Below are 13,411 nucleotides of genomic sequence, written 5' to 3'. Positions count from 1 at the left end.
GTATTCTAGTTAATGTAGTGGTAGCCATGAAGGACACTGCCCGAAGTGATTATTACACATTACTTGTTGGTTCAAGATTAATGGCTGAAAAGTTCAGTACCTTCATAACTATAGACAAAGTTTTATTTGAGCAGCTTGAGAAGTAAACAATTATTGATTACTCAGAATTTTGTGTGTAAAACAGTTGTCAGGTCTACAACCATTTTTGTTATTTTTTTCTTCCACTTAATCTTGCTTGTTTCTCATCATCTGGATGCATCTGCTACAGAAATCAGATACTCTGTTTTATATTTAATTATTGTATGAAATGTGTTTTTTTGCCTTGATTATTATTGATATATAATGGTTTCAAGTGTTATATGCAAGTTTGAATTGTTGCATATTTAAATGTTTTTCTGAACTGAAAAAAGAAATTGAGTTTCATGTTTATTTTATGATAACTTTTTTCTACAAAATTTTTTTATTAAATTTTGTAGGAAACCCCCCCCTTTTTTTTTTTCAGCATAATTTAACTTCCTTTTTTTCCCAATTTTTCATTAAAAAATACAAAAAATCACATTTAATAAGTATTACAATCCATTAGTAAAAGATCAGGCATTGGTGTATTCAAACAGAATTCAGAAAAGCCAGAAACATTTTCGAGAAATAAAAACACAAAGTTCGACACCTACAGGTCAGGTGTCATGCAGCCATCATACTTGACAGCTATCCATTATAACTAAGTTCATCCTTCTTTTATATTTTTTATGCTGTGAGTTAGTGATTGTATCTCTAATTCAATTATTAAAACAAATTTCTGCATATTGGGCATATGATTCTCAGGTGATTATATGCAGTCACAGTCTACTTTTAATTTTAAAAAAAATACTTCATAACTCTTCCATGTTACATCATGTACTGTGAATAAGATGTGTAGTCATCTTTAACATAACTGCATAATTAAAATATTGCTTCTCTTACATAGATTATATTGTCATTTTCTTTAAAATAAATAGTGTTCAGAATATATAATGTTTAATGAACACAATAAAAAAGCTAGTGTATTATATTAAAAAAAGAATAATGAGGTGACTTTGATAAATCATGTGGGGCACATGATGGAAGGAGATGAAACCATCATCAAAAGTGAAAATAAAAGGAACTCCAAATTTTTTATTCTCTCTGTTTCCTAAATAATCTGTAGGAAAAATGGTGAGAAAATGATTAAAATTAGCCTCATACACACAGATTTCAAGCATTTAAATAAGTCAGTAGTCACAATCTGTTCATGTGACTATTTCTAATACTTGAAACAAAAAATTTCCAGTGTTAAAAAAAAAATCAGATGGTAATTTCAGTGTTTATAAATGTTCAAAACACTAGAAAAATCTATGATGGAATGCATTTATCAAATGCGTTTCTGCCATTTTTCTTTACCTCCTTCATTTTTATGTCTTAATTAATATGTTTTGTATTTTTTAATAGTTTAGTACAATGACTGGTGACTGCAAATATGTGCTATACCCAATTTTGAAGATGAGCAATAAAATGTATATAGTACCCAAAACGTGTTAAAATTTTAACAGAAAAATTATAAACATCAAAATCACAATGTTTTTTCTCTGCTAATAAGGTGCTGCTTCCTTTGTATTTGTTCAAATTGCATATTTAACACCTGGTTCACTTGATTAGTGAGCCAAGTTGTGCTTCCTGATGAAACCCCACTGTCAGAAAACACATTCACAGTTTGCTTCGACTTTGTCTTTGGATATGTGTTTGACATTTCACTATTCACCCTTCTTACCCAGCCCTCTCATGAGCTCCAATGGGATGGGAAACACTATGGTAGAATTTTTCTCTGCTGCAATGGAACTTAAGGTCTGCAGATATCTTAACTGAAGAGCTGCTGGGGAATCGACCATTACGTCAGCTGCTTCCTTGAGTGCACGAGATGCTCTTTGTTCACCTTCTGCTGCTATTACCTGAAGTAACAAAGGATATATCAGTGAAAAAAATATCAGATACATTTAACATAATTCCTTATATTTTATCTATTTATCTTAAAATGTTTGGTTTTGATTTTTTTTATCAAGTTCTTTCTTCCTGATTTAAGAGATAACTACTAATTGAGACAGTGTTACAACCTGATTATTACTTTTAACAGCATCACATTCCAGAACTTCAGCCAGTCCAGTGCTCACATGAATTCCATATGTGCAAATGGCCATGTGACACTGTTAACAAATGTAATGATCGAAGTGTAACAATATAGTTCTTTTAATAGAGAGAAAAAAAAAAGAGCCATTTTAGCTCTTTTACAGTCTTCATGATTCTGAAGATCATCAGTTGTTCAGAATAAGTATATTCAGAATAAGAATTTGATAGCATAAGGTATAATGTAAAACTAGATGGCATAATACGTAGCACTGTATTAGGAATCTGTTAGCTTAGTATAATATTATCAATTAATTAATTAAATTTATAAATCTTATTCATTTTTGTTGTTAATTAAATTGTATTCAAATGGAAATCATGCCCCAGACTAGAGCAGCAATGTGCACAAAGTAGCAGAAGTGCTGTGGCAGTAGTAGTAGTAGTGGCAGTGGCATGTGATGAAAGAAAGCAAGTGTATCAGCTTATGCAGTATCAGCCAAAAAAAAAAAAAAAATCACACCATTCCCTCCAAATGCCTGTCCAGTTCCTCCTTAAATTTATTCAACCTATCAACTTCCACAACGACAGATGGAAGTTTGTTCCAGCAATTAACCACCTGCTGGCTAAAGGCAAATTTCTGCACATCTATTTTACATTTATCTTTTCTTAATTTGAATTTATGCCCCCTTAGGTTCATAATCTGAACAAGTGGAAGGATCCCATCAGAATTCAGCATGCTCAACCCATTCAAGGCCTTATACACATCAATCAGATCACCGTGCAGGTGCCTAGTCTCCAGCCACTGCAATTTGCAGAACTTAAACCTCTCTTGGTAAGAGGATCCCTTCATTCCTCTTACCAACCTTGTTGCCCTTCTCTGTACACGCTCAAGTAAATCTACATCCTTCCTAAAATGAGGGCTCCAGACCTGTACGCAGTACTCAAGCCGTGGCCTGACCATTGCCTTATACAGAGGGACAATCACCTCCTTTTCCCTGCTGGCAAAATTCCTATATATCATTGATAAAACCCCATGACCTGCCCTGGCAGCCTGTCTGCATTGCTCAGAAAACTTCATATCTGACTGCACAATTATTCCCAGGTCTTTTTCATTTTCTACCACCTTAAGTGTAGTACCGCACAGTTGGTACTTTTCTCTTGGGTTACTTCTACCCATATGCAGTACTTTGCATGTTTCAAGGTTAAACTTCAGTTGCCACTTCTTAGCCCATCTGCCCAAATTATGTAGATCCTGTTGCAGTAGCACACTGCCATTACTGTCATTAACAACCCTGCCAACCTTTGTATCATCTGCAAACTTCGACACTAAGCCTGATATACCTTCATCAATATCATTGATAAATATACAAAACAACAGTGGACCCAACACCGAACCCTGTGGGACTCCACTAATAACATTAGTCCATGAAGAGCAGCACCCATTGATTACCACCCTCTGTCTTCTCCCACTTAACCATCCTTTTATCCATTGTAGCAACTTACCCTTAATACCATTCTGCTCCAATTTGTACAATAATCTTCCATGCGCAACAGTGTCAAAAGCTTTCCTGAAATCCAGATATATGATATCAAAATTATTTTTTGCATCCAGTTCCTTTGTAACCACATCACATGGTTTGGGGGAGAACTGAAGGAAGCAATTCTCCAATGCATCAGTCTAAAAAAATGTGTGAAATGTGTGTGGACTTTCTGGAAGAGGACATGATCTAGCCATGGAGGATGGTTCTATGTGTGCTAGGTGCAGAGAGTGAAGAAATTAGGTGCGAACTCAACATTCTGATGGGTGTCTATGAGAGTTTGAAGAGTCAAGTATATGCCTTCAAAGGAATTAAAATCAGGGGGACCATTAAACTCTCAGTTGCCCAAGTCAATGCCAGAGCTCACTCTAGGGAACCAGGCAACAGCAGCAATCTTCAGGGCAGAATGCACTGGTTCCACATGAGCTAGTTATTGTCAGCAAATCAATTGTCAGAGAAACAAGAAATATATTGTGCAAAACAGATAGGACCAGGGTATGTCTGCCAGGGGCAAAAATGATGACATTGTAGAACAGATATCATCCTTTAAGGGCACAAAAGGTGATAGTGTACACGTTGGTACTAATGACCTTAAGAATAAGGAATCTGCAGATTTACTTAACAAGTACAGGTCAATGCTGAAAAAAAGTTGAGTTAGAATTAAATTTGCAAGTGTCTGCAATTCTGCCCAGACACAATAGGAGGGAGTATATGATGAGAGCCTTGTCAATCAATTCAGCCGTGGAGAGATTGTGCAAGGCTCACGGGGCAGAGTTTACTTCAGTGTGGTCTGTGCTTGCTAACAGAAGAGATTGCTTCTGCAGGGATGAGATACACTTATACAGAAAGGGTGCAAAAATATTTGCTGATGCTATCGAGGCAGTGTTAGGTGGGTCGAAAAAATGCTAACTTGGGGGGGGGGATTCACAGACTAAAAGATTAACAGTAGCCGCAAGCAGAGGCGAAAGTGATTCTTGGACTGCTTCTATTGTAATGAGCAGCAGCCTAGAGAGCAAGTTGCTGGGGATTTCAAGAGCTGCTGGGAGTCATCATGGAACAAGTAAGTGTATGGGCTATGTTATTTATTTATTATTTTTTTTTCATGAAAATCCCAAACACGAAAGGTATCAAAACCTATAATACTTAGTACCGTGCATGGGTTGAAGGAGAAGTATGGGGGGAGGGGGTTGCTGGAAACTTTGCTCTAGAGACTAAACATGGGTTTCACCACTTCAAGCCTCCAATTAGCAAAGTGGTGGTATTTCACCAGTTGATGAAAGTCATCTACCACCTAGGGGTAACTAAGAGTAAGAACAGGTGCATATATACTTGCATGTACACCAATGCTAGGAGTATAGTAAATAAATTTGATGAGTTGGCCAGGACATCAAAGGCTGATATTGTTGGGATATCAGAGACATGGTGTCACACAGATATAAGGAATGCAGAATTGGAATTTGAGGAGTACAGTGTGTGTACAGAAAGGATAGAAAGGGAGGAGGGGTTATGCTGTTAGTTAAGAAACACATAAAATCTAAGAAAGTGCATCCAGTTGACATAGATGGACAGTGCAATGTTGAATCAGTTTGGTGTGACATAAGCACTGGAAAAGCAAAAATGAAGGTAGGAGTTTATAGGCCTAATGACTCTGTTGAGTACAATGAAGAATTATGCAAAGAAATAGAATGGGCCAATAAATCAAATTGTCTTCTAATGGGGGATTTTAACTTCCCAGATATTGACTGGAACTTGTGGGTTTGTCATTCATACACTAGCAAGACTTTTGTGGATTTATTGGATAATTGCTTTCTACAGCAGCATGTTAGAGAGGCAACCAGAGGGAGTAATAACCTTGGTCTGATTATCAGGTGATTATTCATACATTAAGAATTTACAGATAGAGGAACCACTAGGTGACAGTGATCACAATGTTCTGATGTGGGATTTACTTAAAGATGTAACTGCCATTAGGGGTAAAGGGAAGGGTTTTTGCTTTCGTAATGGCAAAAGCAGCCTAGAGAGCAAGTTGCTGGGGATTTCAAGATCTGCTGGGAGTCATCAAGGAACAAGTAAGTGCATGAGCTGTGTTAGAGTAACTAAGAGTAAGAACAGGTGTAGACCACTCACTACGGTGGTCAGATTTTTTATAGGTTCTATAAAAAATTGTTGGTCCCACTGTATAGAACCTACAGTGGTTCTATACAGTGGGACAGACTAATGATGTTACCAACAGCAAATTCCAAATGGGTAAGCTTGGAAGCTACTAGGCTTTTTGTTCCAACTAAGAAATGCTGTTCTATGTTTAGGCCTAAATGGATGTTAGATGAACTAATGAGACTCTTGGCAGAGAAGAAAAATGCATGGGATGCATTTAAATTATCAGGCGACACAAAAGCCTATGGTAGATATAAGCTAGTCTGTAATCATGTCACAAAGGAGGTTAGGCAAGCGAAGGCAGATTATGAGGCATCTTTGGCAAAGAATGTAAAGAAAAACAGAAAAAGACTTTTTTACTTATTTACTTTATTCTAAAAGGAAGGGATGAATCAGATTGGTTCACTTGATATCAAAGGTTTGGCTGTAGATGATCATTCTCAAATAGCTGTCAAGCTAAATGAGTATTTTGCATCTACATTCACATATGAGGAGTTATTCAGGGAAGGAAAAGCCAGATGTTTATCAAACTCTAACAGGAAGTTAAATGATTTTGTAATAACTGTGAGCAAAATGGAGGAGAAATTGTTGAAGTTAAACATAAAAAAAGGCACCTGCAGTGGATAGAATCTATCCAGCTATACTAAAGGAGGTGGCAAAGAGAGTAAGCAAACCCTTACCCATAATTATGAGAGCATCATTGGACTCAGAGGAAATCCCCACTCACTGGAGATGTGGAAATGTATCTCCAATTCACAAAGGGGGATCAAAGGATGGCATGAGTAATTACAGACCTGTTAATTTAACTTCTGTTCCAGGGAAAATAATGGAGTCACTGATTAAAGAAGCATTGCAGGATCATCTAGACAAGACTGCAGTAATAATTCAGACACAGCATGGGTTTGTTAAGGGAAAATCTTGTCTGACCAGTTTCATTGGATACTATGACATGGTCGCAAAGGAACTGGATGCAAAAAATAATTTTGATATACAGGGTGTTTCAAAAATGATGGTCAATAATTTAAAGGTGAAAAGTATAAACTAAAATAAGCAAAAAAGCCCCAGTGAACATCGGGCCGCAAATGAACCATTTTTGAGATAATGCACATTATCTGTTAAGATCCACCACTGACTATGGGAGCACTAGTTTAGCAAAAAATCTGTGAATCCTTTTCTAAGGGTGGTTTTATTAAACATAAGATAATACATTTTTAATTTTTGGTTTCAACACCACAGGATTTTACAGATATTACAGGATGTTACAAAAGGTGTTCAAAATGCTGTCCTTGCATCCATACGCAGCTTTGTAGTCTTCTCTGCATTGAGTTGTGAATCCTCTCAGGCATTCCTGGGTCATTTCTAATTTGCTAAAAGGCTCATTCAACCCGACGCTTCAATTCCTCGACTGTGTTGATGTCAGAAGTGTACACCAAGCTTTTTACATGACCCCAGATGCAAAAATCCATAGGATTTAAGTCTGGCGATCTGGGAGGCCATATTACAGGCCCACCTCTACCTATCCACCTTTGACCATACCTTTTAGTTAGATACCGAGTCACAACTCGAGCAAAATGTGCCGGTGCACCATCATGCATAAACCACATGTTCTGGCATTGCTGAAGTGGAAAATTATCATCATCAAGGAGGTCTGGAAGAAAATTCTGCAGTAACTGAAGGTACAGCTCTCCTGTTAGCTTCTTTGGGAGAAAGTGTGATCCAAAGTGACGGTCTCCTAGTAGTAATGCCCAGACATTCAACAAGAAACATTGCTGATGTCAAGACTCATGAACTGCATTAGGATTTTCGTCAAGCCAAACGTGACAGTTATGAAAATTAAAAATACCATCACGAGTAAACCCAGCTTCGTCAATGAACAAAATTTTGTTTAAAAATTGTGGATTCAGGACACACTATTGTTGCATCCACTGACAGAAGTTCACTCTGGGAGCATAGTCTGTATTGCTGAGACCTTTATGGCGCCTCTGTAGCCAGGTGGGCAGGAGCAGCAGTGCATAGCACACGCTTCTTGATTAGACCGGGGTTCAAGCCCGTGCCCACCAAATACGGAGGATGCGGAAAGGTCAGAGAATTACCACCACATATCCCCGGAGCAATATGGCCTTAGTTGCTAATGCTCCTAAAAACCAGATAACAAACAACAGCTGAGACCTTGTACACAATGGATATGGTATGGGTTACAGTAATTGGCAATGTAAAATTTGCCACACGCTGCTATGACATAGTACACGCTCTTGCAGAGCAATCCTCCTTGTCGAAATTCCTGGATTTTGTTCTATTCCTTCTAACACCCTTTCCGCAACATCAGGTGTTATGTTTATGGGCCTACCTGCTCATACTCCATGTGCGAAGTGCCCACGTTCTCTAAGGCGTTGATCTACCCTGATGAATGTTGTTGGGCTGCCTTTGTCTGGGAAATGCTTCTTGGTACAAATGTGCAGCCTCGAGTGCACTGCCATTGGCTTTACCTTACATGAAGTGCATGTCCACATACTCTTTGTTGCTGTAACCTCTTTCCATGTTGACTATCCTTTGACAAGTACTAGTATGCCTGCTACATCTCAGAGCATTGATAGAGAGAGAGAGAGAGAGAGAGAGAGAGAATGAGCATAACATAACCTAACCTAAACAAACAAGTCAGTGGTGGATCCCAACTCTGTACAGTTCACCTTGTCAGTGGTGGATCCCAACTAGAAACTTGCAATATCTCGAAAACGATTCACTTAAGGACCCATGTTTACTAGGCTTTCTTTTGCATATTGTAGTCTGTACAGTTCACCTTTAAATTATTGACCATCACTTTTGAAACACCCTGTATAATTGGATTTCAAGAAAGATTTTGATACTGTCACACATGTAAGACTACTACAAATTAGCATTAGCATTAGTAGAAGCATTTGATGCAAGAAAGCAAGCTTATGCAGCATCAGCCAAAAAAAAAAAAAAATAATAATAAATAAATAAATAAAAAATAACCACTTCCACTTCACCCCTCTGTTCGTTCGAAATACCTGTCCAGCTAAGCCTTAAACTTATTTAGGCTATCAACTTCCACCACAAGGGATGGAAGTCTGTTCCACCAACCAACCAACCACCCGCTGGCTAAAGGCAAATTTCCTCACATCTGTCCTACATCTGTCTTTCCTCAATTTGAATTTATGCCCTCTGGAGCAGTATGACATCAACCATCCTTTTATCCATTGCTACAAAGGATAAAAGGATGGTTGAGTGGAAGAAGACAGAGTGGTAATCAATGGACACTACTCTTCATGAAATAATGTTTAGTGGTGTCCCCCAGGGTTTGGTGTTGGGCCCATTGTCATTTTGTATATTTATCAATGATATTGATAAAGGTATATCAAGCTTAATGTCAAAGTTTGTAGAGGATAAAAAGGTTAGTAGGGTTGTTAATCACAGTAATGACAGTATGTTACTGCAACAGGATCTAGAAAAGTTGGGCAGATGGGCTGAAAAGTGGTAACTGAAGTTTAACATTGACAAATGCAAAGTACTACATATGGGTAGCAGTAACCCCAGAGAAATGTACCAACTCTGTGGTGTTGCACTCACGGTAGTGGAGAATGAAAAAGATCTGGGGTAATTGTGCAGTCAGATATGAAGTTTTCTCAGCAGTGCAGGCAGGCTGCCAGAGCAGGTCGTAGGGCCTTGTATGTGATACACAAGAATTTTGCTAGCAGGGGTAAGGATGTGATTATTCCCTTGTATAAGGCAATGGTCAGTCCACACCTTGAGTACTGTGTACAGGTCTGGAAGCCTCATTTTAGGAAGGATGTAGAGGTGCTAGAATGAGTACAGAGAAGGGCAACAAGACTGGTAAGGGAAGGGCAACAAGAGGGGAACAAAGGGGTGCTCTTACGAAGAAAGGCAAATTGCAGTGTTTGGAGACCAGGTGAGGTGATCTGATTGAGGTGTATAAGGCCTTGAATGGATTGAGCAGACTCAATGCTGATAGGATTCTTCCTCTTACTCAGATCAAACCCGAGAGGGATAAACTGAAATTGAGGAAAGACAGTTGTCGAATAGATATGCGGAAATTTGCCTTTAGCCAGCGGGTGGTTGATTGCTGGAACAAAACTGCCATCTGTCATTGTGGAAGTTGATAGCTTAAATAAATTCAAGGAATAAGTGGACAAACTTTTGAAGTGAATGGATGGGTAAAATGGGATTTTTTTTTTTTTTTTTTTTTTTGACTGATGCTGTATAAGCTTTTTTGCATCATATGCCTCTACTAATGCATCAAGATCATCACTTTTAGAAATTCAGTTTCTCTTATTACCATTATTCATATGATTTTATATTCTATACCAGGGGTAGGGAACCTGCAGCCTTTTGGGGTGCCAGTTGCAACCTTTTGTCTATTTCTCTCAAATGCAAAATTTGCCTTTTATTTCATGACATAACACCAAACTCAAAATATTTTTAAGGTAAATTTTATCTATTCTCTTTTTTATTTATCGTTATTCTCCTTATATAAATTAGTTTACATTTACACTGTACATTATCAAAAGAATCATAAAAGGCATAAAAATATTGGATAGATCAATAGAGGACAAAACAAAGTGATGAGGTAAAATTATCTATATTGATAACTGTGTAGTTAGCGAGAGGCCTGTCAGTGCCAACTGGTAATTGGCAAACTGGCAACCACCCAGTGATTTGCATTGCAGGCCTGAGAGCTTCTTAAGAAAGAACTGTAACATGTTAAAGAAAATGTGTGCATTAAATAAAATGTATGCATTGCCTTTTCTAGTTAAGGAAAATAATGAATTATATATTAAAGTAAACACAAAATAAAGCATTTATTCTAATTCAGTAATCTTTACAGAATATTATTGTTTCCCATATAGATGATAATGGCATCACTTCTACTTGAAACTGAACTTCATTTGGCAATGCTGCCTTTCTTATCAGTGATGATAAGATTTGCTGACTGCTATCAGTAGACATCCGGTCTTTCTCCCCAGTGCCATCGATATCCAGTGCTAGTTTCCTTTAAAATTGAATCTTCAGTCAATCTGTGTATTTCATTTTTAATTTTTACTGGTAACCCAATTATGTCAAGAAATAAGAAAAGAACATTAAAGGAAGAAAAGGGAGTTTTCAATGAAGAATGGGAATTGCAGTATTGCGTTGTTGCAGTGAACGATAAATGATGTATTTACTCTGCAACATCATATTGGAAACAGTGAAGAAATACAATGCATATCAGCATTATGCAACTCATAAGGACAACAAATATGCTAAACTAGGAGAACTTCAAAAGTGTTCTCTTAAGAAAATGAAAGATGGAAAGCAGCAGCAATGAGTATTCAAAACTACATCAGGATAAAGGACTGCCATCACTGAAGTGTCATATAAAGTAGCAAATATACTTGGAAGAAAAGGTAAGCCATTTAGCAATGTGGAAATCATAAAAGAATGCATTGTTGAAGTCATGGGATGTTTAGATTCAGGTAAGGTTAAGAAGTACAAACAACTAGGAGGACCATACAAGGAGGACCATAACTGATCGGCAACATGAATTAGCCTGTAATATAACAGAACAGCTTCATGCATTATGCCAAAGCAAAGACGTTTATTATTTGATCATCTTGGATGAATCCACTGACATTACTGACTCGGCGCAGTTGTTAATTTTTATTCATATTGTAACTGCAGATTTTCCTTGCCATGAGGAGTTACTGGCTTTGGGCACCCTTACTGCCAGGATATGTGGAATTGACATCTTCACCATCTTCAAAGAATAATGCCGTGTAGCAAAATTGAATTTATATAATTTAGTAAGTGTATGCACAGATGGTGCATTTTTCATGAGAGATCCACATACTTTGATTTCCTTACACTGTATTCTTCATCAGCAGGATCTGTGTGCCAAATCTACTGTTTTATTATTATTAGCCATATGGTATAAGGAAGCCTGAGGCTTATGCTGCACCAGCCAAAAAAAAAATAAATAAAATAATCCCGAGTTACCCTGAGAGAGAGAGAAAAAAGTAAAAAGGAAACACGAAGAAAGAAGAATGATGATATCCAGCTCAGGATCCTGGGTTTGCCAAGCCCATACTCACCAAATGTGAACCCCTGGGTTTTAAGTGACACGTAAATAAAGTTATGGGTATTGTAAACTACATTCAAGCAAATACATCATGATATTGCCAATTTCGCAACATGCTTCAGCTTGATGATGATACAAACTAATCATTAATGAAATGTGACATGAAAGAATACAAAGCTGTTCTAGGCTCCCTGATTGAAGAATACAATGAAAGGTTTGCTGATTTTTAGAAACATGATCTCACACTGAAACTAGCTTTTCAACCACACCTGATTGATGTCTCCAAAGCACCTGATGACTTACAGATGGAAGTAATTGAGCTCTCAAAAGATAATATTCTGAAGTCTCTATTTGACACAAGAAGGATCCTTTTCAAATATGGAAAAATGCTGTTGAATACTCGCATCTATGTCAACATGCTTGCCAAATGCCATCTTATTTTGGCACAACCTGCTGTTGTGAATCAACATTTTCCTACATGACACAAATTAAAACAACCTTGAGATCTCAGATGATGGATATTCACTTGGAGGACCAATTAAAACTACACTCAAAGATGTTGGAACCAAATATCAGACTACTATCTGGCATTAAGTAGTTGCAAAAAAGTTATTAAATGGTTTGTTGTCCAAGTTTGTCCATTTTTAGCTTTGTTATCATCTTTGCTAAACAAATAAATACCGTTGCTAATTTTTTTTGTTTAAATTCCTCATACAATAACAGGCTGTAATTAAAATTGTAAATATGCCTACAAAAATATAATTTTTTTTTGTATATATTTAATTCTCAGCATGTGGCCTAATAGTATCTTGGTTAAATAAAGTATGGCCTTCCAGTGTACAAAGTTTCCCCACCCCTGTTCTATACCATTGAATTGTTACCTATAGACTAATAGGTAGAAATTCTTGATTGGAATAACACTGAGGTGACCTCAATATTATTGCAGTTGAGAACTGAAACTAATGCATCACTGTAATCTCAAGAAACAAAAAAAAAAAAAAAAAAAAGAAGTGGTTTCCATTTTATTTCTCAACAAGTGTATTTTATCTTATGGTATAGTTGTACATTAGTGTATTATATCTGTAAAGTATTAGTAAAACTCAAAGATGCAAGGAAGTCAGACTTGTTACAACAGCAGTGACAAAAAGAAAAATAGTTTTGCCTGCTTGCATAATGAGAAATCAAGGATAATCACTTGCAAGAACTGCATTCCTACCTGAGACTTACTCATCATGAGCAAAAAGTATCATTAAATTCCTCCAGCCAGTGAGAGGAATCAAACCTGGACCTTCCCAAAACATAATGACATGCAGAATAATCAGAATTATTACATCATTCATTAGAATTCTGTACTGCCCATAGATAACTTAAATCTATGGATTGCATTAAGATAAACCATAATAGCATCATTCTGACTGTCTATAACAACACAACCAAGGTCAGTATTGTATTAAATAACTTGAACTACTGAATAGTTATTAATCATCAGTAT

General features: G+C 37.0%; 1 protein-coding gene across 4 annotated transcripts in view; it reads right to left on the bottom strand.

The window, feature by feature from the left end:
- Window positions 1–491: 491 nt before the first annotated feature.
- The window catches only part of LOC150083828 (stomatin-like), a 206,827-nt gene continuing 193,907 nt past the window's right edge, over window positions 492–13,411 (bottom strand). For all 4 annotated transcript variants that reach the window (XM_090375796.1, XM_090375799.1, XM_090375798.1 and 1 more), the window contains one exon: window positions 492–1,961. In XM_090375796.1, coding sequence (XP_090231922.1) covers window positions 1,767–1,961 — 195 coding nt within the window. In that variant the 3' untranslated portion in view covers window positions 492–1,766. The remainder of the gene's footprint in view (window positions 1,962–13,411) is intronic.

Source organism: Mastigoproctus giganteus, chromosome 6 (assembly GCF_048544385.1).
Source record: "Mastigoproctus giganteus isolate SK-2022 chromosome 6, ASM4854438v1, whole genome shotgun sequence".
Taxonomy (NCBI): Eukaryota; Metazoa; Arthropoda; class Arachnida; order Uropygi; family Thelyphonidae; genus Mastigoproctus; species Mastigoproctus giganteus.
The sequence above is the reverse complement of the archived record's forward strand: the minus strand, read 5'-3'. Positions and strand labels throughout refer to the sequence as shown.